General features: G+C 43.2%; 1 protein-coding gene across 8 annotated transcripts in view; it reads right to left on the reverse strand.

Moving 5' to 3' along the window:
• The window catches only part of LOC311147653 (serine/threonine-protein kinase WNK2-like), a 101,292-nt gene extending 74,951 nt beyond the window's left edge, over positions 1-26,341 (reverse strand). For all 8 annotated transcript variants that reach the window (XM_084184385.1, XM_084184391.1, XM_084184390.1 and 5 more), the window contains exons 1-2: positions 26,090-26,341; positions 24,374-25,174 (exon numbers count right to left, since the gene is read on the reverse strand). In XM_084184385.1, coding sequence (XP_084040511.1) covers positions 24,374-25,009 — 636 coding nt within the window. In that variant the 5' untranslated portion in view covers positions 25,010-25,174; positions 26,090-26,341. The remainder of the gene's footprint in view (positions 1-24,373; positions 25,175-26,089) is intronic.
• Between the last annotated feature and the right edge of the window lie 797 nt (positions 26,342-27,138).

Genomic DNA, 27,138 nt, shown 5'->3' on the forward strand with positions numbered 1-27,138 from the left:
AACAGGAGGGCTTCTTAAAGAAAAACTAACATGTCTGTGAGAGCCGGAATTCTTACTGGTTGGTAGGTGATCAAATACTTATGTCATGCAATAAAATGCAAATTAATTACTTAAAAATCATACAATGTGATTTTCTGGATTTTTGTTTTAGATTCCGTCTCTCACAGTTGAAGTGTACCTATGATAAAAATTACAGACCTCTACATGCTTTGTAAGTAGGAAAACCTGCAAAATCGGCAGTGTATCAAATACTTGTTCTCCCCACTGTATATATATACATACATACACACACACACTCACACACTACCAGTCAAAAGTTTGGACACCTACTCATTCAAGGGTCTTTCTTTATTTTTACATTGTAGAATAATAGTGAAGACATCAAAACTATGAAATAACACATATGGAATCATGTAGTAATCAAAAAAGTGTTAAAACAAATCAAAATATATTTTATATTTGAGACCACCACAGGAATGGAAGACCCAGAGTTATGTCTGCTGCAGAGGATAAGTTCATTAGAGTTACCAGCCTCAGAAATTGCAGCCCAAATAACTGCTTCACAAAGTTCAAGACACAGACACATCTCAACATCAACTGTTCAGAGGGGACTGTGTGAATCAGGCCTTCGTGGTCAAATTGCTGCAAAGAAACCACTACTAAAGGACACCAATAATAATAAGAGACCTGCTTTGGCCAAGAAACACGAGCAATGGACATTAGACTGGTGGAAATGTGTCCTTTGGTCTGGAGTCCAAATTGGATATTTTTGGTTCCAACCGCCGTGTCTTTGTGAGACGCGGTGTGGGTGAACGGATGATCTCCGCATGTGTAGTTCCCAACGTAAAGCATGGAGGAGGAGGTGGTGTTATGGTGTGGGGTGCTTTGCTGGTGACACTGCCTGTGATTTATTTAGAATTCAAGGCACACTTAACCAGCATGGCTACCACAGCATTCTGCAGCGATACGCCATCCCGTCTGGTTTGGGCTTAATGGGACTATCATTTGTTTTTCAACAGGACAATGACCCAACACACCTCCAGGGCTGTGTAAGGGCTATTTGACCAAGAAGGAGAGTGATGGAGTGCTGCATCAGATGACCTGGCCTCCACAATCCCCCGACCTCAACCCAATTGAGATATGGTTTGGGATGAGTCGGACGGCAGAGTGAAGGAAAAGCAGCCAACAAGTGCTCAGCATGTTCTCACTACTTGTGAAATAGGTAATATTGTAGGGCTTCCCACATGCCCCTTTTCATAATGACGCTAGCACTCAAATGCCAAGTGTGCAAAGCTGTCATCAAGGCAAAGGGTGACTATTTGAAGAATCTCAAATATAAAATATTATGATTTGTTTAACACTTTTTTGGCTACTACATGATTCAATATGTGTTATTTCATAGTTTTGATGTCTTCACTATTATTCTACAATAGACTAGTACAGTCTAGAACATAGAAAAAAGAAAGAAAAACCCTTGAATGAGTGTGTCCAAACTTTTGACTGGTACTCTATATTAAATAATTATGCTAACAAAGTACTAGCGAATTCCCAATAGCGGACGCTAACAAAAATGGTAAAAAGTGCAAGCTAACAAGCTAATTGCAAGGACAGACAACCCAGCTCATAAAGTTATACAACTTTCTCAAAGGGCTACTCACACTTGATCCAGGAGTGGATTGATTGTCTCTGCTGTAGGCTAACCAAGAAGCTTGATCTTGCAAGCTAGAAAATGTATTTGGCACATTTTAGATAGTTAACTTCTAGTTATAAGATATTTAGCTGGCAAACATTAGTAGTGAATATCAAGAGTAACTTGATCACCTCACAGTGGATCGTCACGTCAAGAAACTTCCATTTGCTATGTCTAAACAAACATACCATGTGACTGGCTCAATTTAATTGTTGTGTATATATAAAAAAAAGAAATAGTATCGAAAAACTACAGTATTGAAAATCATACCGTGGGTATTTATAAAAGAAAAAAAAAGAAAAAAAATATATATATATATATATATATGGTATAAACGGCATACCGCCCAAGCCTATGGAACAGTGTGCGCTGTGAGAGAATGGAAAAGGGACCATGGGCATCACTCTCTCTGCACACAGATTAGCATCCCTTCCTCAGCCAGTGCCATCTGTGTGGTGCCACGGCAGACATTGAGCGAGGGATGTAGAGAGAAAGAGAGGACGTATACTGAACAAAAATATTAAAACGAAAACTATTTCAAAATATGTTACTGAGTTACAGTTCATATAAAGGAAAATCAGTCAATTGAAATAAATTCATTAGGCCCTAATCTATGGATTTCACATGACTTGGTCACAGATACCTTCAAAACTAAAAAAACTAAAGTAGGGGTGTGGATCAGAAAACCAGTCAGAACTGATGTGACCACCATTTGCCTCATGTAGCGCTACACATTTCCTTCACAGAGTTGATCAGGCTGTTGATTGTGGCCTGTGGAATGTTGTCCCACTCCTCTTCATAGGCTGTGCGAAGTTGCTGGATATTTTGGTATTTGATTAGGAAACTGGAACACGGCGTCGCACACGTCGATCCAGAGCATTCCAAACGTGCTCAATGTTTGACATGTCTGGTGAGTATGCAGGCCATGGAAGAACTGATACATTTTCAGCTTCCAGGAACTGTGTACAGATCCTTGCAACATGGGTCTGTGCATTATTATGCTGAAACATGAGGTGATGGTGGCAGATGAATGGTACGACAATGGGCCTCAGGATCTTGACAGAATATTTCTGTGCATTAAAATTGCCATTGACAAAACACAATTGTGTTAGTTGTCCGTAGCTTATGCCTGCCCATACCATAACCCCACTGACACCATTGGGCACTCTATTCACAACGTTGACATCAGAAAACCACTCGCCATGCACGCAGTCTGCCCAATTCATCCATGAAGAGCACACTTCTCCAGCATGCCAGTGGCCACCCAAGATGAGCATTTGCACACTGAAGTCAGTTACGACGCCGAACTGCAGTCAGGTCAAGACTTTAGTGAGGACGACGAGCATGCAGATGAGCTTCCCTAAGACTGTTTCTGACAGTTAGTGCAGAATTTCTTCGCTTGTGCAAACCCACAGATTCATCAGCTGTCTAGGTGGCTGGTCTCAGATGATCCCGCAGATGAAGAAGCCAGATGTGGAGGTCCTGGGCTGGCATGGTTACATGTGGTCTGCGGTCGTGAGGCCAGTTGGACGTACTGCCAAATTCTCTTTAACAACATTGGAGGCAGCTTATGGTAAAGAAAAACATTCAAGTCTATGGCAACATCTCTGGTAGACATTCCTGCAGTAAGAATGCCAACTGCAAACTCACTCAAAACTTGAGACATTGTGTTGTGACAAAACGGCACATTTCAGAGTGGCCTTTTATTGTCCCCAGCACAACATGCACCTGTGTAATTATCATGCTGTTTAATCAGCTTCTTGATAATCCATCCACCTGACAGGTGTGGCATATATTGGCAAAGGAGAAATGCTCACTAACAGGTATGTAAACAAATTTGTGCAACATTTTTGAGAAATAACCTTTTTGTGCATATAGAACATTTCTGGCATCTTCTATTTCAGCTCATGAAACATGGGACCAACACTTTACATGTTGCTTTTATATTTATTTTGGTTCAGTTTAGAAAGAAAGAATCAGAGTGAGTGCAAGCAAGAGAGATATGAGCTTGAGAGTTGATTAAAAAAAAAAAGGAAGATAGTGAGTGAGTGAGAGAGAGGGCACGGGACCAGATTAAACTTCCAGGCAGAAGGGCCACATAACCAACAGAGGGAGGGAAACAGTGGAAAATCAGACACATCCCCCTCTCTGTCGTTCTCTGCTAAACAAGAAAAGCTCCAGCAACGTTCACATAGCGCCACAGTCCACTGAACAACACAGGGCTGGCACCACCCACGTGCCCGGCTGAAGGCAAAACGTGCACGCTCTGATTAACGTGCACAGCAGCGGAGCCTACCATGCACTTCTGTTGAGTGTGAATGAGGCATCGGGGTGGTGGGTGGGCAGTCGGCAATTCTTTCAGAGGCTTGGATGGGACCTCCAGACAGTGAGCTGTAAATCACAGCCTTTATAGGCCACCAGGGAATTTTTCATCCCTAGTACCCAGCAGACAGCATTGTACATGCTGCTGAATCTCACTTAGCTGTACTGCAACACAGCCATTAGCCAAGTGGATCTATGTTCAATCTCACATGCCGTAATTAGTGGTGGCACAGTTACCGTATAACCGTGTAACTAACGGTTTTGGAACGAACAGCTGACTGACGGGACGGTTGAGTATTCGTGCAGTTGAGTCTGTTTCTGCGGTAATATGGACTTAACGTGATGAAACATTGTTGCTCCGAGTCTTTGGTGGCTTAGGCAACACCCCCCCACAATGCAGCAGCAGCACACACAGCAATAGAATGAATAGAACAGGCTTGGAACCCTGGCAATTTGACTGGTAAACTCATGGGTACACTCGCAATAGTCCCAGTCGGTATTCACGTAATAAGGAATTCCCCTTGACCACTCCCACAAATCGAGAACCAACATTCTTTCCTATTGACCCCCATTGTAAAAGAGGAAACTTCGTTGTCGATTTGTTAGATATTTTTTTTACAGAAATAACAACACATGCCGAAAAGCTGCGGTGTTGTTCAATGTACATGTAACCAGGTCAAAAATCCCGACCTACGGTTCACAATGCTCCCACGTAGGGAAATAGAGGCGGTGAGAAGAGCCCTGTGGCTTCAGGCTATTCAGCATGGGAGAGTGGGAAATGTGGGGACCCAGTGTTCATGTAGGCTACACGTAGCTGTGTGTGGAAAACATTTAAATCACAGGATAGACATTTAACTTGTTTAGTACAGTCTGTTTGTAACGCCACTCACTACTTGTAGCTGTATAGTCTGTTTGTGTTGTTGGTCTTGGCTAGCTTAATGACCCGGTCGGTAGCTAGCTAGCACTCACTCACTCAAGTGGCTGCTAGCATCATTATGAAAAGGGGCATGTGGGAAGCCCTACAATATTACGTATTTCACAAGTAGTGAGAACGCTAGGGAGCAGGCGATGTTGAAAAGTAATCTTTAGACATGTTGTACTTTTCTTAAATGTAATTTTGTAATTGACTAAAACAAGCAGACAAGAAAAAAGTGTTTTATTGTGAGCTAAAGTGGGGCGACCTAGGAAACCACAGGTTGTTTTCCCCACAAGCGGGCAGAGTCACGACGTTCTATCTAATACCGACTCGGTCTATGGCTGCCTGGTATTGTGATGCAATGATTTCCATGGTGATGTAGAATGTTCATTCAAATGATGTTAACTGATGTGGCTCATGAAATGGAAAGTATTTTTTTGTAATGTCAGTTGAGTTGAATCAACAAATCACAGCACATATTGATGGGTATACTTGCAATGCCTGCCAGTCCACCCATTAGGCCATCATTGACTTGAATGGGGACACCTGTTCTATTTCTATGGCAGCACATGCAGTCAGGAGCAGAGGAGAGGAGAAATATATATATATATATATATATATATATATATATATATATATATATATATATATATATATATATATATATATATATATATATATATATATATATACACACACATATACACACACACACTACCGTTCAAAGTAGAAAGAAAAGCAATTTTTTTGTCCATTAAAATAACATCAAATTGAATAGAAATACAGTGTAGACATTGTTAATGTTGTAAAAGGCTATTGTAGCTGGAAACGGCTGATATTTTATGGAATATCTACATAGGCATACAAAGGCCCATTATCAGCAACCATCAGTCCTGTGTTCCAATGGCACGTTGTGTTTGTTAATCCAAGTTTATCATTTTAAAAGGCTAATTGATCATTAGAAAAACCTTTTGCAATTATGTTAGCACAGCTGAAAACTGGTGTGCTGATTAAAGAAGCAATAAAACTGGCCTTCTTGAGACTAGTTGAGTATCTGGAGCATCAGCAATTGTGGGTTCGATTACAGGATCAAAATGGCCAGAAACAAATAACTTTCTTCTGAAACTCGTCAGTCTATTCTTGTTCTGAGAAATGAAGGCTATTCCATGCGAGAAATTGCCAAGAAACTGAAGATCTTGTATAACGCTGTGTACTACTCCCTTCACAGAACAGCGTAAACTGGCTCTAACCAGAATAGAAAGAGGAGTGGGAGGCCCCGGTGCAAAACTGAGCAAGAGGACAAATACATTAGAGTGTCTAGTTTGAGAAACAGACGCCTCACAGGTCCTCAAGTGGCAGCTTCATTAAATAGTACCCGCAAAACACCAGTCTCAACGTCAACAGTGAAGAGGCGACTCCGGGATGTTGATCTAGGCAGAGTTGCAAAGAAAAAGCCATATCTCAGACTGGCCAATAAAAGAATTAAAGCTGGGCAAAAGAACACAGACACTGGACTTTACCTTTGCAACTCTGCCTAGGTCAGCATCCCGGAGTCGCCTCTTCACTGTTGATGTTGAGACTGGTGTTTTGCAGGTACTATTTAATGAAGCTGCCAGATGAGGACCTGTGAGGCATCTGTTGCTGATAATGGGCCTCTGTATGCCTAAGTAGATATTCCATTAAAAATCAGCAGTTTCCAGCTACAATAGCCATTTACAACATTACAATGTCTACACTGTATTTCTGATCAATTTGATGTTGGGAACTCCTTCAAGACTTTTGGAAAAGAATTCCAAGTGAAGCTGGTTGAGAGAATGCCAAGAGTGTGCAAAGCTGTCATCAAGGCAAAGGGTGGCTATTTGAAGAATCTCAAATATATAAAATATTTTGATTTGTTTAACACTATTTTGGTTACTACATGATTCCATGTGTGTTATTTCATAGTTTTGATGTATTCACTATTATTCTACAATGTAGAAAATAGTAAAAATATAGAAAACCCTTGAATGAGTAGGTGTGTCCAAAGCTTTGACTGGTACTGTGTGCGTGTGTATATATAAATAACAATTTAAAGGCAATGCTACCAAATACTAATTGAATGTATGTAAATGTCTGACCCACTGGGAATGAATAAATATACACTGCTCAAAAAAATAAAGGGAACACTAAAATAACACATCCTAGATCTGAATGAATGAATGATATAATCTTATTAAATACTTTTTTCTTTACATAGTTGAATGTGCTGACAACAAAATCACACAAAAATTATCAATTGAAATCAAATGTATCAACCCATGGAGGTCTGGATTTGGAGTCACCCTCAAAATTAAAGTGGAAAACCACACTACAGGCTGATCCAACTTTGATGTAATGTCCTTAAAACAAGTTAAAATGAGGCTCAGTAGTGTGTGTGGCCTCCACGTGCCTGTTTGACCTCCCTACAACGCCTGGGCATGCTCCTGATGCGGTGGCGGATGGTCTCCTGAGGGATCTCCTCCCAGACCTGGACTAAAGCATCCGCCAACTCCTGGACAGTCTGTGGTGCAATGTGGCGTTGGTGGATGGAGCGAGACATGATGTCCCAGATGTGCTCAATTGGATTCAGGTCTGGGGAACGGGCGGGCCAGTAGGAGTGGGCGATATACCGGTTTGATAGTAAAAACCGGTATTGTGCCGCGCCATGATATGGATTTAGCAATATCATGGATACCGCGATTTATTCAGAATTCATAAATTCGAATTTTGCATCAATATTTTTTTGTTCCAAATTTCAACTGAGTGATAGTACTAAGTAGCTACATCTTTTTTTTTTTTTTTTTATCCAACCTTTCTTGGTTCTTACGAATAAAAGAATGTATGTTAATATGTTGACCTATTTTTATGAGCGCACGTCGCATGCACTTGTTGCACGCATGTAGTGCTAGCAACAAAGAAGTGTGCAGGCAGCTGCAGTTAGGAGGCAGGTTAACTATTGGGGGAAAACTTTACAATCCAGGATGAGCGAAAACACAGAAATTGATGTTGCTCAAGAGCAGGAGGATAAATTGGTTAAGAAGAAAGGGGGCACCTCTGTTGTTTGGAACTGGTTTGGCTTTAAAATCTCCGACCCCGACCAAAACACTACCCTATGCAAGTTGTGTCGTCGTGTTGTCTTAGCAAAAGGTGGAAACACGACCAACCTGTTCAATCACTTAAAAAACATACATGTCCGTGAGTATGAACAATGCACCAGAATGCGTGAGACAGTAAGCCCAGGAGCTCGCCCGAAGACAAGCCAGACTCGCACTCAACAATCAATTATATCATCATTTGCTGCCGGTACTTGCTATGAGAAGACGAGCAAAAAATGGATAGACATCACAGCTGCGATTACAAATCACATAGCGAAGGACATGGTACCGATTCAAACTGTGGAGAAAGAGGGGTTCAGAAAGTTGATTCAAACTCTGGACCCAAGATATGAGATCCCGAGCCGCAAATATTTTAGCCAAAAATGCCTGCCACAGCTTTACACAGAATGCTGGGACAGAGTTTACAGTGAGATAAATAACATTCCATTCTTCTCCACTACTGCCGATCTATGGTCAAGTCGTACCACAGAACCTTATATAAGCCTCACAATCCATTACATAGACGGTGACTGGAAACTGAAAAGTAAGTGCCTACAGACGTCTTATTTCCCAGACGACCACACCGGGGAAATAATTGCAGGTGGGCTGAGGGACATACTGTCGTCCTGGGGATTAAAAGAGTCGCGTCAAGTTTGTATGACGACCGACAGCGGATCGAACATGATCAAGGCATTGCAGCTGAACAAGTGGGCAAACCTTGGATGTTTCGGACACAGGCTGCACAATGCTATTGGTAAGTTTCAGGACTGTAGCCTAGGCCTACCCTGTATGATGCTTATTATTAAGAAAAAATACAGCTCACATCAGCCATGTACCGTAGGCTAAATCTAAGCACATCAGATTTGTAAAATGTGTAACAGTTGAATGTAAATGCCGTAAATCCTCAAACAAAGATTAAAATTTATATTGTATTGTGATTTCTATATAAAAATGCATTATTATTAATTATTATTGTATTGTGATTCGATTATTTTTCACCCTATTATTTTGATTTCTTATTCCCAATTTCCAGAGAGGAGTGTCCAAAACGCTCCCGGGCCACAGGGGTGTGCGATTTCCCGGGCCACAGGGGTTTGCAAAAAGGTGGTTAGCACGTTCTCATACAGCTGGAAAAAGCAGAAGGCCCTGATGACAGCACAGAATGAACTAAGCCTGCCCCTGCACAAGCTCATCACAGAATCTCCGACAAGGTGGGGATCTCGTCTGAAAATGATGGAAAGAGTCCTGGAGCAGGAAAAGGCCATTACACAGGTCCTGGCAGGGGACAAAAAGACACGGCACCTTGTACCTACCTGGCAAGACATCCAGGTCTTGGAATCAGTCACAGCAGCACTGAAGCCACTCCAGGACTTTACAGATGCCCTGTCAGGAGAAGCGTATGTGAGCGTGTCCTATTTGAAGCCTGTCATCAATCTGTTAAATGCAGAGGTTCTAAATCTGAGCAAGGACGATACAGAACTGACCAAAGAGATCAAGATCAAGGTTCTTGATTACTTGAATAACAAGTACACTGACCCTGCAACAGATGAGCTGCTCTCCATGGCTACCTTTCTAGATCCAAGGTTCAAGACCAGGTACATGTCCGCTGAGAAACTGGAGGACATTAAGGTATTTATTCATTTGTTCTTGTTTTATTGCTTCAAATGTAAAGCACTTTGGGCTGCATTTTATGTATGAAAGGTGCTATACAAATAAAGTTTAATTATTTTCATTTTTTAAGGTGAGAGCTGCCTCAGAGACCGAAGCCCTCCTGGTGGAGAACACAGCCCTGGGAAAATCGTCTCTTGCAGAGGATCACACTGACAGGGAGAAAGAAGCTTCCACTGCTCATCAATCAGGCAAGAAGCCCAAGAAGAGCCTTGGGAGCTTCTTTAAGCAGACCAGCAGTGCACCTGCCTCATGTTCAGAGAGGCAGATCATTGAGCAAGAGCTGAATAGCTACATTCTGGCAACGGCAGCAGACAGCGAGTCTGATCCTTTGGAGTGGTGGCGATTTCACGGATCTAATTTTCCACGTGTGAGTTGTCTGGCAAAGAAATACTTATGCATCCCTGCCACAAGTGCCCCCTCTGAGAGGGCATTCAGCACTGGGGGCAATGTGGTGACATGTCACAGGGCAGCACTAAAGCCAGAAACAGTCAACATGCTGGTATTCCTGGCACGGAACTTGTGAAGAAAGTTCTAGTGAAGATTTGTTGATATTGTTGATAATTGATGGTTGAGGCTTGAAAGGTTTAGTTTCAAACGGTTAGTTTTTTACATATCTACGGACCGTAGCCAAAACAAACACACGTATTTGAATTTGTAATTACCTTATTTTCTTTATCTCCTGTTATTTTTTATTTAATTTTACTTAATATCTAATATATATATATATATATATATATATATATATAGGCCTACCTACCTCATGTTTACGGAATGCATGTTTGCACAATACAAATAAAAACTTTTCAGGTCCATACGGTCCAATGCCTCACTCTTTCTGGTTATATAAGGTTCAAATACATATTTTTCCTTAACTAATATAATTTAACCAAGAAGGGATATTAAAATGTGATTCATATTTTTTTACGTCATATATCGTGATATCATATCGATATCGTCTGGACAGTGGAAAATATCGTGATATGAATTTTAGCTCATATCGCCCACCCCTACGGGCCAGTCCATAGCATCAATGCCTTCCTCTTGCAGGAACTGCTGACACACTCCAGCCACATGAGGTCTAGCATTGTCTTGCATTAGGAGGAACCCAGGGCCAACCGCACCAGCATATGGTCTCACAAGGGGTCTGAGGATCTCATCTCGGTACCTAATGGCAGTCAGGCTACCTCTGGCGAGCACATGGAGGGCTGTGCGGCCCCCCCAAAGAAATGCCACCCCACACCATGACTGACCCACCGCCAAACCGGTCATGCTGGAGGATGTTGCAGGCAGCAGAACGTTCTTCACGGCGTCTCCAGACTCTCACGTCTGTCACATGTGCTCAGTGTGAACCTGCTTTCATCTGTGAAGAGCACAGGGCGCCAGTGGCGAATTTTCCAATCTTGGTGTTCTCTGGCAAATGCCAAACGTCCTGCACGGTGTTGGGCTGTAAGCACAACCCCCACCTGTGGACGTCGGGCCCTCATACCACCCTCATGGAGTCTGTTTCTGACCGTTTGAGCAGACACATGCACATTTCTGGCCTGCTGGAGGTCATTTTGCAGGGCTCTGGCAGTGCTCCTCCTGCTCCTCCTTGCACAAAGGCGGAGGTAGCAGTCCTGCTGCTGGGTTGTTGCCCTCCTACGGCCTCCTCCACGTCTCCTGATGTACTGGCCTGTCTCCTGGTAGCGCCTCCATGCTCTGGACACTACGCTGACAGACACAGCAAACCTTCTTGCCACAGCTCGCATTGATGTGCCATCCTGGATGAGCTGCACTACCTGAGCCACTTGTGTGGGTTGTAGACTCCGTCTCATGCTACCACTAGAGTGAAAGCACCGCCAGCATTCAAAAGTGACCAAAACATCAGCCAGGAAGCATAGGAACTGAGAAGTGGTCTGTGGTCACCACCTGCAAAACCAGTCCTTTATTGGGGGTGTCTTGCTAATTGCCTATAATTTCCACCTGTTGTCTATTCCATTTGCACAACAGCATGTGAAATTTATTGTCAATCAGTGTTGCTTCCTAAGTGGACAGTTTGATTTCACAGAAGTGTGATTGACTTGGAGTTACATTGTGTTGTTTAAGTATTCCCTTAATTTTTTTTAGCAGTGTATATATACACATACACACACACGGTGGGGAGAACAAGTATGATACACTGCCGATTTGATACACTGCCGACTTACAAAACATGTAGAGGTCTGTAATTTTTATCATAGGTACACTTCAACTGTGAGAGATGGAATAAAAAAAAAAAATATCCAGAAAATCACATTGTATGATTTTTAAGTAATTCATTTGCATTCATTAGTCAATTAGGATCACCACTTTATTTTAAGAATGTGAAATGTCCGAATAATAGTAGAGAGAATGATTTATTTCAGTTGTTTTTCTTTCATCACATTCCCAGTGGGTCAGAAGTTTACATACACTCAATTAGTATTTGGTAGCATTGCCTTTAAATTGTTTAACTTGGGTCAAACGTTTCGGGTAGCCTTCCACAAGCTTTGGATTGAATAGTTATGCACGCTCAAGTTCTGTTTTTTTGGTTTTATTTCTTGTTTGTTTCACAATAGAAAATATTTTGTATCTTCAAAGTTTTAGGCATGTTGTGTAAATCAAATGATTAAAAAAATCCATTTTAATTCCAGGTTGTAAGGCAACAAAATTGGAAAAATGCCAAGGGGGGGGATATTTTCGCAAGCCACTGTATGTATGTATGTATGTATGTATGTATGTATGTATGTATGTATGTACGTACACATACATACATACAGTATCTCACAAAAGTGAGTACACCCCTCACATTTTCGTAAATATTTGAGTATATCTTTTCATGTGACAACACTGAAGAAATGACACTTTTATACAAGCTGTACCCTCACTACTTTGTAGCACAGTGTACATTTGCTGTCCCCTCAAAATATCACAACACACAGCCATTAATGTCTAAACTGCTGGTACACCCCTAAGTGAAAATGTCCAAATTGGGCCCAAAGTGTCAATATTTTGTGTGGCCACCATAATTTTCCAGCACTGCCTTAACCCTCTTGGGCATGGAGTTCACCAGAGCTTCACAGGTTGCCACTGGAGTCCTCTTCCACTCCTCCATGACAACATTACGGAGCTGGTGGATGTTAGAGACCTTGCACTCCTCCACCTTCCGTTTGAGGATGCCCCACAGATGCTCAATAGGGTTTAGGTCTGGAGACATGCTTGGCCAGTCCATCACCTTTACCCTCAGCTTCTTTAGCAAGGCAGTGGTGGTCTTGGAGGTGTGTTTGGGGTCGTTATCATGTTGGAATACTGCCCTGCGGCCCAGTCTCCGAAGGGAGGGGATCATGCTCTGCTTCAGTACGTCACAGTACATGTTGGCATTCATGGTTCCCTCAATGAACTGTAGCTCCCCAGTGCCGGAAGCACTCATGCAGCCCCAGACCATGACACTCCCACCACCATGCTTGACTGTAGGCAAGACACACTTGTCTTTGTACTCCTCACCTGGTTGCCGCCACACACGCTTGACACCATCTGAACCAAATCCAGTAATCCATGTCCTTAGTCTGCTTGTCTTCAGCAAACTGTTTGCGTGGTTTCTTGTGCAACATCTTTAGAAGAGGCTTCCTTCTGGGACGACAGCCATGCAGACCAATTTGATGCAGTGTGCGGCATATGGTCTGAGCACTGACAGGCTGACCCCCCACCCCTTCAACCTCTGCAGCAATGCTGGCAGCACTCTATACGTCTATTTCCCAAAGACAACCTCTGGATATGACGCTGAGCACGTGCACTCAACTTCTTTGGTCGACCATGGCAAGGCCTGTTCTGAGTGGAACCTGTCCTGTTAAACCACTGTATGGTCTTGGCCACCGTGCTGCAGCTCAGTTTCAGGGTCTTGGCAATCTTCTTATAGCCCAGGCCATCTTTATGTAGAGCAACAATTATTTTTTCAGATCCTCAGAGTTTTTTGCCATGAGGTGCCATGTTGAACTTCCAGTGACCAGTATGAGGGAGTGTGAGAGCGATGACACCAAATGTAACACACCTGCTCCCCATTCACACCTGAGACCTTGTAACACTAACGAGTCACATGACACCGGGGAGGGAAAATGGCTAATTGGGCCCAATTTGGACATTTTCACTTAGGGGTGTGCTCACTTTTGTTGCCAGCGGTTTAGACATGAATGGCTGTGTGTTGAGTTATTTTGAGGGGACAGCAAATGTACACTGTTATACAAGCTGTACACTCACTACTTTACATTGTAGCAAAGTGTCATTTCTTCAGTGTTGTCACATGAAAAGATATACTCAAATATTTACAAAAATGTGAGGGGTGTACTCACTTTTGTGAGATACTGTACATACATACATACAGTGCATTCGGAAAGTATTTAGACTCCTGGACTTATTCCACATTGTTACTTTACAGCCTTATTCTAAAATGGATTACATAGTTTTTTCCCCCTCATCAATCTACACACAATACCCCATAATGAAAAAGCAAAAACAGGTTTAGAAACTTTTGCAAATTTATTAAATATAAGAAACTTAAAATATTACATTTACATAAGTATTCAGTACTTTGTTGAAGCACTTTTTGCAGCGATTACAGCCTTGGGTATGACACTACAAGCTTGGCACACCTATATTTGGGGGATTTCTCCCATTCTTCTCTGCAGATCCTCTCAAGCTCTACAGATCCTCACCAAGGCAAAGGGTGCCTACTTTGAGGAATCTCAAATATATTTTGCTTTGTTTAACACTTTTTGGGTTACTACATGATTCCATATGTGTTATTTCATAGTTTTGATGTCTTCACTATTATTCTACAATGTAGAAAATAGTAAAAATAAAAACCCTTGAATGAGTAGGTGTGTGCAAACTTTTTACTGGTACTGTATGTATGTATGTATGTAAGTATATATTATTTTTAAGTATTATTGTGGAGACTGGTCATTTGGCTGGCCAATTACCATCATCCAAAATTCTATGACCGTTACAGCCCTAGATGTAATTCAATTACACACAGAAACACACACACACATGAATTCATGGGTTGCATGTTTCGTCACAATATTGTTTTGAACGTTCGTTTTGGAATGATGCCCGACTGAGCATTCTACTCAATGCATCATCAATGAGTGTATTACAGTGGCTTGGAAATAATATGACATTCAGAAGGAGGCAAATAATTAGGAGGAAAACCTTTTGTCATCATTTTGATATCACCGGATTGACTTTAGATGCAGTATAACGTTAGCTAGCTAGCTAAGCTTGAGGGGAGGCCACCGAATTTTAGCTAGCTAATGTTAGCATTGCTAGCTATTTTTGACAAACTTTGCTAGCTAATGACAACATTGCCATCTGTCTGAAGTAAAATTTGACAACATGATAATTCTGGCAAAGTGGTTTCCTACTAAATATTTGACTACTTTAGCAATGTCATCGTATTTCCAGGCTCTATGGTGTAATTTAGACTAAACAGCCGTTAGCCTCCATCCAGAATGACTGGGTTTATCACCACTTTAGGGCAACACTATGGCGCTGCCGGCAGAGGGCAGCTAGAGAAGGTTCATAACAATGGCATGACGCGACCGAGTGAAGGAGGTGCAACCTATGAATAGGATGCATGTCAAATCTCATAGCTAATCCTATGAATTCCAGACATCCATGATGGCAGAATCATAATAACAATGAGCAAAGCCCGTGTTGGCCAGAGGTACAACAACGTCCAAAGTATGGTGACTGAAGCTATGTTGTCAAATTCACAGTGGAATATAAGGAGCCAGTCCACTCTACGACGTGAACAGTTACCAAAACCACAGGGAGTTACACCTGACCACTTGTAGACCACTATCGGGTTGGTCAATAATCACTAAACATGCACCAACATGTGACTCAATCGATGGGGCTAGGGAAGAACCAGGTAGCATCAGCACTCTGGTGGAAACCATTGATCAAGGCAGCCTTTCTGTCAACCATGCCATTTGTGAGGAACAATCTGTTTTACATTTACATTTTAGTCATTTAGCAGACGCTCTTATCCAGAGCGACTTACAGTTGAGAGTGCATACTTTTTTTTTTATACCGTTAAAATCTACAGTACAATAGGCCTACATCGAGAGCAATGGGACGAAAATGGTCGTTGGAAAATGGCATGTTGAGTGGTGATTGTTATTAAAGCAAACTACTGTCCACTAGAGGGAGTGTTTGCACGTGCTGTGGGTTAAGTAGGCTATAGAATGAATGATTCCCTGTTCCACATCCTCTCCTGAAGGAGATATTGGGATTACTCTATTCCATTATCACGTACATGACATCATCATCCCTGTGAAAATATTAATCTGTCTCTCTCAGCTCCAAGCATGTCATCATGACATCACTTGAACAGTGCTGAACATACTCTCTCTGAATAGGAGGGAGACATACACCTGCAATAACTTTTCATTAAAAAAAGATGTTTTATGGTCACATACGCCAGACAGGTGCAGTGAAATGTGTTGTTTTATAGGGTCAGCCTGCCATAGTAGTATTGCGCCCCAGGAGCAAATCCTTGCTCAAGGGCACAGACAGATTTTTCACCTTGTCGGCTCAGGTATTTCGAACCAGTGACCTTTCTGTTACTGGCCCAACGCTCTAACCGCTAGGCCACCCATGAGGTAAGCAAGCAACATCATTTCATCTTCTCTCTCGCTCTCTCACACACAGACACAGTGACCTAACAGGCAGCCGCGGAACCCTCAGCTGACAGAGCTTTATCGAGACCACAGGGCCACCACACCGCTCCCAGCATGCATCAGCAAGATTCAGCTGCTTCCTGTCAGCAGCCCTCCTGTTGCACAGTGGGGGCCTTTACTTCTCACGACCCACTGTCCTACTGCTGGGTCAAAACAGACACCCTGCCCTAAACTATACTGTCTGACTGCTATAGCCCAATATTGTGAAAAGGTCCGGGAATTGTTATTTGTTAATGTTGTATGACAGTCATCACATATGTGCCTGTGTGCTGGATAGCCTATGTATTGTCATATGGGTTTGTTTGTGTCTGCACTAATGAGACTAGGTCCATGAGGAGCCTAGTCATGCTTACTGACTGTCGTTCATTTAAGCCTAAGCTTCCTGGGAGAGAGAGAGTGATAATCCTGTGCTGCAGACTTTGGAGGTTGGAAATAATTAGTTAATACCCATGCGTGGTCTAAAATTGTGATTTTCCAGTGTCTAACACACTTAGAGCAGTTAGGTTCTTACTGAAACAAAGAGGGATTAAGAGTAGGATAACTCAAAATTGCTGACCTACAGTGCATTCGGAAAGTATTCAGACCCCTTCACTTTTTCCACATTTTGTTACGTTACAGCCTTATTCTAAAATTGATAAAAAATATATTGTTCTCCTCATCAACCTACACACACAATACCCCAGAATGACAAAGCGAAAACAGGCTTTTGGAATCTTTGCAAAAAACAGAAATACCTTATTTACATAGGTATTCAGACCCTTTGCTATGAGACTTGAGCTCCGGTGCATCCTGTTTCCATTGATCATCCTTGAGATGTTTCTACAACTTCATTGGACATGATGGTACATTCAATTGATTGGACATGATTTGGAAGGGCACACACCTGTCTCTATAAGGTCCCACAGTTGACAGTGCATGTCAGAGCAAAAACCAAGCCATGAGGTCGAAGGAATTGTCCATAGAGCTCCGAGACAGGATTGTGTTGAGGCACAGATCTGGGGAAGGGTACCAAAACATTCTGCAGCATTGAAGGTCCCCAAGAACACAGTGGCCTCCATCATTCATAAATGGAAGAAGTTTGGAACCACCAAGACTCTTCCTAGAGCTGGCCGCCCGGCCAAACTGAGCAATCAGGGGAGAAGGGCCTTGGTCAGGGAGGTGACCAAGAACCCGATGGTCACTGTGACAGAGCTCTAGAGTTCCTCTGTGGAGATGGGAGAACCTTCCAGAAGGCCAACCATCTCTGCAGCACTCCACCAAATCAGGCCTTTATGGTAGAATGGCCAGACAGAAGCCACTCCTCAGTAAAAGGCACGACAGCCCGCTTGGAGTTTGCCAAAATGCACTTTAAAGACTCTCAGACCATGAGAAACAAGATTCCTTGGTCTGATGAAACCAATACTTTTTGGCCTGAGGAAACCTGGCACCATCTCTACGGTGAAGCATGGTGGTGGCAGCATCATGCTGTGGGGATGTTTTTCAGCGGCAGGGACTGGGAGACTAGTCAGGATTAACAGAGCAAAGTACAGAGAGATCCTTGATGAAAACCAGCTCCAGAGCGGTCATGACCTCAGACTGGGGTGAAGGTTCACCTTCCAACAGGACAACGACCCTAAGCACACAGCCAAGACAACGCAGGAGTGGCTTCGGAACTAGTCTCGGAATGTCCTTGAGTGGCCCTGCCAGAGCCCGGACATCTCTGGAGAGACCTGAAAATAGCTGTGCAGCTACACTCCCCATTCAACCTGACAGAGCTTGAGAGGATCTGCTGAGAAGAATGGGAGAAACTCCCCAAATACAGATGTGCCAAGCTTGTAGCGTCATACCCAGGAGAAGACTTGAGGCTGTAATCGCTGCCAATGGTGCTTCAACAAAGTACTGAGTAAATGGTCTGAATACTTATGTAAATGCGATATTTCCCCCCCCCCCCCCAAAATGGTTTTGCAAACATTTAAAAAAAAACTGTTTTTGCTTTGTCATTATGGGGTATTGTGTGTAGATTGATGAGGGAAAACAACTATTTAATCAATTTTAGAATAAGGCTGTAACGTAAAAAATGTGGAAAACGTGAAGGGGTCTGAATACTTTCCAAATGCACTGCATTAGTAGCCTAACCTACATAGGCGGTCAATGGCAGTGACAAATGCTTGCCAACCCTATAGGCCTCTGTAAACCATTTCAAATTGAGTGGAAACCCATTTACAACTTACTGGATTCCCTATAGTAGTCTAAATGATTGACAGCTCCCCGTAGACATCACCATTACGCTGTCATGTAGTGTGAACGCTCGCTGACTGCATAGGAGAGAGGACTTCCTGTGAGCGCCATCGTGCATCAGCCCTCTAATGGAAATCATTAATGGAAACTGACCAGTCCAGTATGACACCCATCAGAGAGATCAAGGAGGACCCACACACATACCGAGAGATAACTGGCAGGCCCGGCGCCACGAGGGTGCAAAAGTGGGCAATGCCCCCTTAGTTGGAATATTGTGCCCCCTCAGTTTTGTATCCCTATTCTGTCCCACAATCTGCCCCCTCCGTCATGCCCAACCGATTTGTTGTGTATGCTTCATTCATGCAACTCCCTTGCACGCATCATACGTACATCATACACATTTTACCAGTTGAAAAACAACTTTTGATTGGCCTTCACGGTAGAAGGGCGGGGTCAATTTGACCGTTTAGGTTTACTTTCAAAGTTATGTAGTACGAAAAATAAATGTTTCACCATGCAGCTGGATAGAATGTAGCTAATGTTAACAGTTAGGTAGGTAGCTGATAGCATGATGGATATTAGAAAGTGGCTTCGCCAGGGCACAACGGCAGCATCGGATGAAAGCGTAGGGGAGGGGGAGAAGCCTGCCACAGAGGCCAAGGCCGCCGAGCCCAGCAGCAAAGGCACCTGCGCAACCGTCTTGCAGCCTGGTGACATAGGAGGTAAAACCAACCCGAGGAGGGGCCTGCAGCCGCCAAGACCGTACCTAGCAGCAGCAACGCCAGGATATTACAAGCACCGACACCTCCGTTAGTGCCTGATGACCTCGGTGATGAGGAGCCAGCGCAGGTTTGTCTGGGAAATTACCCAACCAGCCTGTACTGTGGGAGAAAATGTGCATTTTGTAGCGCGTGGTTCAAAGTCAGAGAGTGGCTGGAATATTCCTGCAAGGCAAATGCAGCTTTCTGCTATCCTTGTGGAAAATGTAACATTGGCTCCAATGCTAACGCCGATAAGGAATTCACCCAAACTGGATATAATAACTGGCGACATGCCATTGAGAGCAACTAGGGACTGGGGAGGCATGCATCAAGCAAAGAACATTTGAAATGCATGGTACTTTGGACAGAAAGACCAGCAAGGAATGCACAGGGAGCGGAGATTTCAACACTTCTGAATTCTGCACAGCTTGCAAGAAATCGTATGTATTTGTCATCGATTGTGGACATTGTGGAAATTCTCACTGTCAACAAGCTTCCTCTCAGGGAAACTTTGGATGCAAGAGGGGAGAGAGGCTACTCCTGGCGATGTTAGATTATACGCTCAGGAAAGACAAGGAACTTGCTAGTGCCTTAAGCACAATTCCCAGCAATGCCAAATACACATCTCAATAATTGGGCTCATGATGAGGTAGTCACAGAGGAAATTGTAAAGGAAGTAGGTGATTCATGGTACACACTTAAGATGGATGGGACTGAAGACCCAACCGGGTGGGAGAACATTTCAAGTGTACTCCGTTACGTGGGCAAAAACAATTGTGTTTGTGAGCGGCTACTGTCAATGGCAACGAGTAAAGAATGTGATGCTTTATCGCTGACTAACTTGGTCCTGTCAGAGCTAACAAATGTTGGCCTTAGCACCGAGAAGATTCTTAGTCAATGTAATGATGGGACCATTGTGATGTCTGGTAAACATGGGGGCATGCAAAAGGTAGTGCAGGACAAGCTGAATCTGGAAGTGCCGTATGTGCATTGCTTTAACCACCAGCTGCATTTAGTCATAGTGTACGCTACAGTGAGGGAAAACAGTATTTGATTTTGTACGTTTGCCCACTGACAAAGAAATGATCAGTCTATAATATTAATAGTAGGTTTATTTGAACAGTGAGAGACAGAATAACAAAAAAATCCAGAAAAACACAATGTTATAAATTGATTTGCATTTTAATGAGGGAAATAGGTATTTGACCCCCTCTCAATCAGAAAGATTTCTGGCTCCCAGGTGTCTTTTATACAGGTAACGAGCTGAGATTAGGAGCACACTCTTAAAGGGAGTGCTCCTAATCTCAGTTTGTTACCTGTATAAAAGACACCTGTCCACAGAAGCAATCAATCAATCAGATTCCAAACTCTCCACCATGGCCAAGACCAAAGAGCTCTCCAAGGATGTCAGGGACAAGATTGTAGACCTACACAAGGCTGGAATGGGCTACAAGACCATCGCCAAGCAGCTTGGTGAGAAGGTGACAACAGTTGGTGTGATTATTCGCAAATGGAAGAAACACAAAAGAACTGTCAATCTCCCTCGGCCTGGGGCTCCATGCAAGATCTCACCTCGTGGAGTTGCAATGATCATGAGAACGGTGAGGAATCAGCCCAGAACTACACGGGAGGATCTTGTCAATAATCTCAAGGCAGCTGGGACCATAGTCACCAAGAAAACAATTGGTAACACACTACGCCGTGAAGGACTGAAAACCTGCAGCGCCCGCAAGGTCCCCCTGCTCAAGAAAGCACATATACATGCCCGTCTGAAGTTTGCCAATGAACATCTGAATGATTCAGAGGAGAACTGGGTGAAAGTGTTGTGGTCAGATGAGACCAAAATGGAGCTCTTTGGCATCAACTCAACTCGCCGTGTTTGGAGGAGGAGGAATGCTGCCTATGACCCCAAGAACACCATCCCCACCGTCAAACATAGAAAACATTATGCTTTGGGGGTGTTTTTCTGCTAAGGGGACAGGACAACTTCACCGCATCAAAGGGACGATGGACAGGGCCATGTACTGTCAAATCTTGGGTGAGAACCTCCTTCCCTCAGCCAGGACATTGAAAATGGGTCGTGGATGGGTATTCCAGCATGACAATGACCCAAAACACACGGCCAAGGCAACAAAGGAGTGGCTCAAGAAGAAGCACATTAAGGTCCTGGAGTGGCCTAGCCAGTCTCCAGACCTTAATCCCATAGAAAATCTGTGGAGGGAGCTAAAGGTTCGAGTTGCCAAACGTCAGCCTCGAAACCTTAATGACTTGGAGAAGATCTGCAAAGAGGAGTGGGACAAAATCCATTTACATTACATTTACATTTAAGTCATTTAGCAGACGCTCTTATCCAGAGCGACTTAGTTAGTGAGTGCATACATTTTCATACTGGCCCTCCTGAGATGTGTGCAAACCTGGTCTCCAACTACAAGAAACGTCTGACCTCTGATTGCCAACAAGGGTTTGCCACCAAGTACTAAGTCATGTTTTGCAGAGGGGTCAAATACTTATTTCCCTCATTAAAAGGCAAATCAATTTATAACATTTTTGACATGCGTTTTTCTGGATTTTTTGTTGTTATTCTATCTCTCACTGTTCAAATAAACATACCATTAAAATTATAGACTGATCATGTCTTTGTCAGTGGGCAAACGTACAAAATCAGCAGGGGATGAAATACTTTTTCCCCCCTCACGCTATGTCCTCTGAGGGTGCATTGGATGACTTTTTTAATGTGTGTAATTCCCTTTACAAGTTTCTCAGGAAACCAACTGTGGCTGCGCAATTTACGGGAGAGAAACTGAAACGGCTGCTTGAGCAGCGATGGACTGGTCATCTAGCCACGGTGAGTGTCATTATAAAATCTCTGGACAGCATCATCCACCTGCTCAGAGAAATTGAGAGTACCTGCACCTACGGTACAGAGGTGCGACTTGAAGCTGTGGGCCTATTGAAAGCTGTTTCCAAGACGAGCTTCAGATTCATTGCCATCATGGTCCTCAAAGTCCTCAGCCTGCTCGACCCCCCCCCCCCCCCCCTCCCTAACAAGTTACTTCAGGCTGAAGCAACTGATCTGTACACTGGCATCCGAGTCGTCCGCAGCGCCCACAATTGCATGGAAAAACTGCGACGTGACAGTGAGTCTGATGAGTTATGGGAGAAATACAAGCACACGGACACCCCCGCTCCAAGCACACGGACACCCCCGCTCCAAGCACACGGACACCCCCGCTCCAAGCACACGGCAAAGAGTGGTGAGTAGTAATCTGAATGAATATGTGGTGGAAACAACAAAATGGGCCAGCAAGACGAGGATAATGAGAGGGAGTGCAAAAGACTGTTTTTCAGCACTCTGGATGCTGTACTGGGAGAAATATCAGCAAGATTTAACGAACAAAACAGCCAACCTGTTGAGGCCCTGTGTGCCTTGCACCCAGAGAATGAAACCTTTATGGATGTGGAAAAGGCGAAACCACTGCTGGACTTAATCTCAGGAGACTTTGTGGAAGCTGAGTTTACTGTCGCATGCCAAATTCTACAGACTGAAATCGCCCGATCTGGAGAAGAAAAATGGACTACGCAGAGCATTTTGGATAGATACTCCGGGCCTCTAACAGCAATGTCTACTGTAATAATGGCATTGAAGCTGGGATTAACATTTGGAGCATCCACGGCAACTTGCGAGAACTCTTTTTCAACATTGAAAAACGTATTCAGTGAGCACAGACAGAGCATGTTGCACAGGAGGAAAGCGCAGCTGATTCAACTGGCATTTGAGAGGGATCTTACAAGCAAATTCCGTGGGGAGTGGAAGGAGAGACTGCTGAGGAGGTTCAACACAGCATCAAGGCGGCTGCAACTCTTTTGAATCTGGGTGAGAACAGGCAGCCTGGCTGGGCTTGTAGTATTTTGTTATTTGCTAGCTTTTGGAAATGCGTGGCAAATGTCAGAAATAGGCGTAGATGTGATTTTCTTTATTGCCGTTGCTGCCAAGTCTACTGCTTGATTTCTGTGATGTGATTGGAAATGTTTGGTTTATAATGTAATCGGATTGTTTTTAATGTTGTTTTATATGGTAGAAGAGGTGCTTTGCATTACATTGATGAGGGTGGGCAGACCTTGACCAATGGTTGAGTAACGATGTAGCTATAGTGTTGCCATAAACAACTCGTTGCTATGGAATACTAATTTCTCTGTTATCATACGCAGCGTAGTATGGCACTCTTCTGGGAAGAAAGCTTGGTAGCTGCGTCCAAGCTGCATTGTACCGATAAGTCGTGGTCGTGCATTGTACATTATTGTTTGCTTTCCGCGATTGAAAATGCATTGTATTGGCATGGGGAAGTGTTATTACGGTAGTTAGCAACTGTTTTGCATTGCATTGATGGGTATTGTGCATGTAGCTGTGTAGCGTTGTCATAACTTGCAATTTCTCAAGCCGGTTATGAATTGTCCATGTTTGTACAGTGGTGCAGTAGACTGTATTCTTGCGGCAAGACAGCCGTGCGTGGCTGCAAATACATTGTGTGTAATTGTACTATCGATTATTATCAATCTTGTGTTATCAGCAAGCGTAAATAGTTGTGTCCCCTTAGTCATTTCTGATGCCCCCTTGCGGAGTTAATCCTGCCGCTGGGCCTGATAACTGGGATATGTAAAAAGGTCAGATGACAAAGCCTTGAGGCATGTTGATACTTCATATTCCTATTAATATTTGATGATAGTCATTAAATCATTCATAACAGGCCTTTAGGGAAAATATCAGACTTAAGTCTTGATAGGAAAAAAGCATAATTGTTTCCCATTTGACAGTTGTCTAAATTAAACTTTACATCACTATAAAAAATATTGAGCTGGTCGAATAAGCCTTCTTATCCCCAACATAAACTGCAGTCAAGTCTTTGAGCACAGGTCACTTTCTGGTCAAAAAAGGTGCTGCATCTTACCTGAAGTTCACACCAGGCAACTTCCACCCATGTGTCGGTATCCAGACCTTTATAGACAGTCTTGAAGGACCCTCTCCCGAGCTCGATATCAAACTTGAGAAACCGTCCCCCAGGGGATGTGGCAACAGCTTTCATTTCGGCCTCTTCCTCGTTCTCCTCGCTGGCTGTTCTGACAGCGTTTTTACTGCCGTCGGTGGATGCAACATTCAATTTATCCCCAGCTTTCTCCTTCTCATCAGCGCTGGCGCTCTCTGTTGCGCTGTCTTTCTGCCCCCCTTGACTCTCGGTGCTGGAGCCCTCCTGTGGCCCCGACTGAGCCCCCCGTGTCCTGTCAACTATTGTGCGCAGGTTTATGTTGAGGATTTTACTCCTGTTGTCACATTCTGGCACCTCAAAGGCCTGTTCATCCGAGTCCGAGAACCACAAACTTCTCCTGATGAATCTTTGACGTACGATCCGCTGATAATTCGATGGAGGATACAAACTAGGGTCGCTCCCACCTCTCACGACCGTCGAAGTGGCCATATTATTGACGTTTCCGTCGCTGATGGTCTCATAAATATTTATGTTGAGATCACATTGTGAATTGGGAACAGATGGATATTTAAATCCATCGGTCTCGGCACCCGATTCCATGGCGATTTAACTGTTGAATCACTGAAGTTTCCAGATGATGATTGCCATATGGTTGTTCCCGACACTAAGGCGGAGTGGGGACGGAAGACCTGCAGCGCCCTCCCGGTGACGCAATTCTCCAGCATGGGGGTATCAAATGGTACGATGTCAGTCTGCACATCCAATCTAAACGAAAGCAAAGAGTGTTAAAAGATTTAAAAGGAGTGGATGAAAGCATTGGCATGGACTTGCAAGTTGTATTTCGCAACATATATGGTATATAACGTTAGCTAGCTAAACCAGCTTGGTTTCTGCTTCTTGTCATAACAAGCAAAGCTAGCAAGCAAAGTTTATGAGAAATTAAAATGCCAGAGAGGAAGAACGACTGGAAAAACAAATGGTTATTACCACTAAAAACTAGCTGAATAGGTGTAGCCTGTTTGCTAGTTATTTAGCTAATTAACGTAACGTAAACGTCAGCATTTAGGTACTGATTTAGCAGGTGCACATCATTTATTGTCGAGCAGTAGCTAATGATAACCTTAACAGTTTTCTAGCTATATAGCTAGCATTTGGCTAAATAAAATGTAGGATTCACATCAGCGAGGGCTTGTTAATGAAGTGACAACTTTATCTAGCTACCCGTTTAAAAAAAAGCTAATAACTAGCTTCCACTCCAATAATTCAAAGATATTCGTGGTAGCTTGTCTCTAGCTGCTTAGTTAAGTACGTTTGAGCAGGCGAATATGCTGGGTTTTGTCTGGGGATACAGCTTGTCAAAGTTGGTTTAGGAGAATTACGCACTACGCAGCAGGTTATGATAATTAGATTAAAGTTAGGCTAGGGTTAGCTAAAATGCAAAAAAAAAAAAAAACAATTTCACAAACTGTATCCCATCTAGAAATGACCGGAAGCTGGCTGATGCTAACTAGCCGACTGATGATGACGCTAGCTCCGACAAACAACGAGACAGCAAAATGAGTGCAGCTTTTTATCTATCGGTCTATACATTATTGCTTATTTTCGCGCCATACGTCGGAGCTGTAGCTAATTAATCATAAAGGAGAAAACTGTTGCAATTTCGGACGGACTATCACCAACCTTGCATCCCTCGCCTGCGTCTTATATAGCCCTGCTGCCGCCAAATGACGAGCGGCAGTCTCATCCGATGCGGTGGAGCTTTCCGCAGGTTACCGGCGCGAGTATGTCGCTGTCATACGGCTTTCAGAGGCGATGAATCTTCAACGTAGTGTTGTAATGCTGATTGAATGTCCATATTGTCCGGGTGAATATGCTCAGCATTAAATTGACAACGTTAATAGCTCGCCCGTGTTTCCCATCGCACAATAAATCAGCAACAATAAATGCAACTGCGAGGTCCCCGTTTTTACACATTGATTCCACGCCCCTAGTAACGACTGGACCTCCTGCTATGTGACAACAGAGGAGGGGAGGCGTGTTGACCCAGCCCATTTGCTTGGCCCACCAGTGAAATAATATATTGTATCCCGAAAAGACACAAGAAATAGGCATATAGGCTATGGCAGTTGTTCAAAACCCTAGGCTAGGCTACTTCTTATTTATTTTGAGCTGTATGGCACAGGGCTATGCATTTTATTGAAGACAGCTAAATTAACTATTTCCCATGACTAGGGCCTTCTCTCAATTCAATTCAATTCAATTTCAATGTAAGTGCATTATTGGCATGGAAAACGTATGTTAACATTGCCAAAGCAAGTGAAGTAGATATAAACAATAAATATTAACAGTAAACATTACACTCAGAAGTTCCAAAATAATAAAGACATTTCAAATGTCATATTATGTATATATACAGTGTTGTAACAATGTGCAAATAGTTAAAGTACAAATGGGAAAATAAATAAACATAAATATGGGTTGTATTTCCAATTGTGTTTGTTCTTCACTGGTTGCCCTTTTCTTGTGGCAACAGGTCACAAATCTTGCTGCTGTGATGGCACACTGTGGTATTTCACCCAGTAGATAAGGGAGTTTATCAAAATTGGGTTTGTTTTCGAATTCTTTGTGGATCTCTGTAATCTGAGGGAAATATGTGTCTCTAATATGGTCATACATTTGGCAGGAGGTTAGGAAGTGCAGCTCAGTTTCCACCTCATTTTGTGGGCAGT

Source organism: Coregonus lavaretus, assembly GCF_964263955.1.
Source record: "Coregonus lavaretus genome assembly, chromosome: 20".
In the NCBI taxonomy this organism is placed as follows: Eukaryota; Metazoa; Chordata; class Actinopteri; order Salmoniformes; family Salmonidae; genus Coregonus; species Coregonus lavaretus.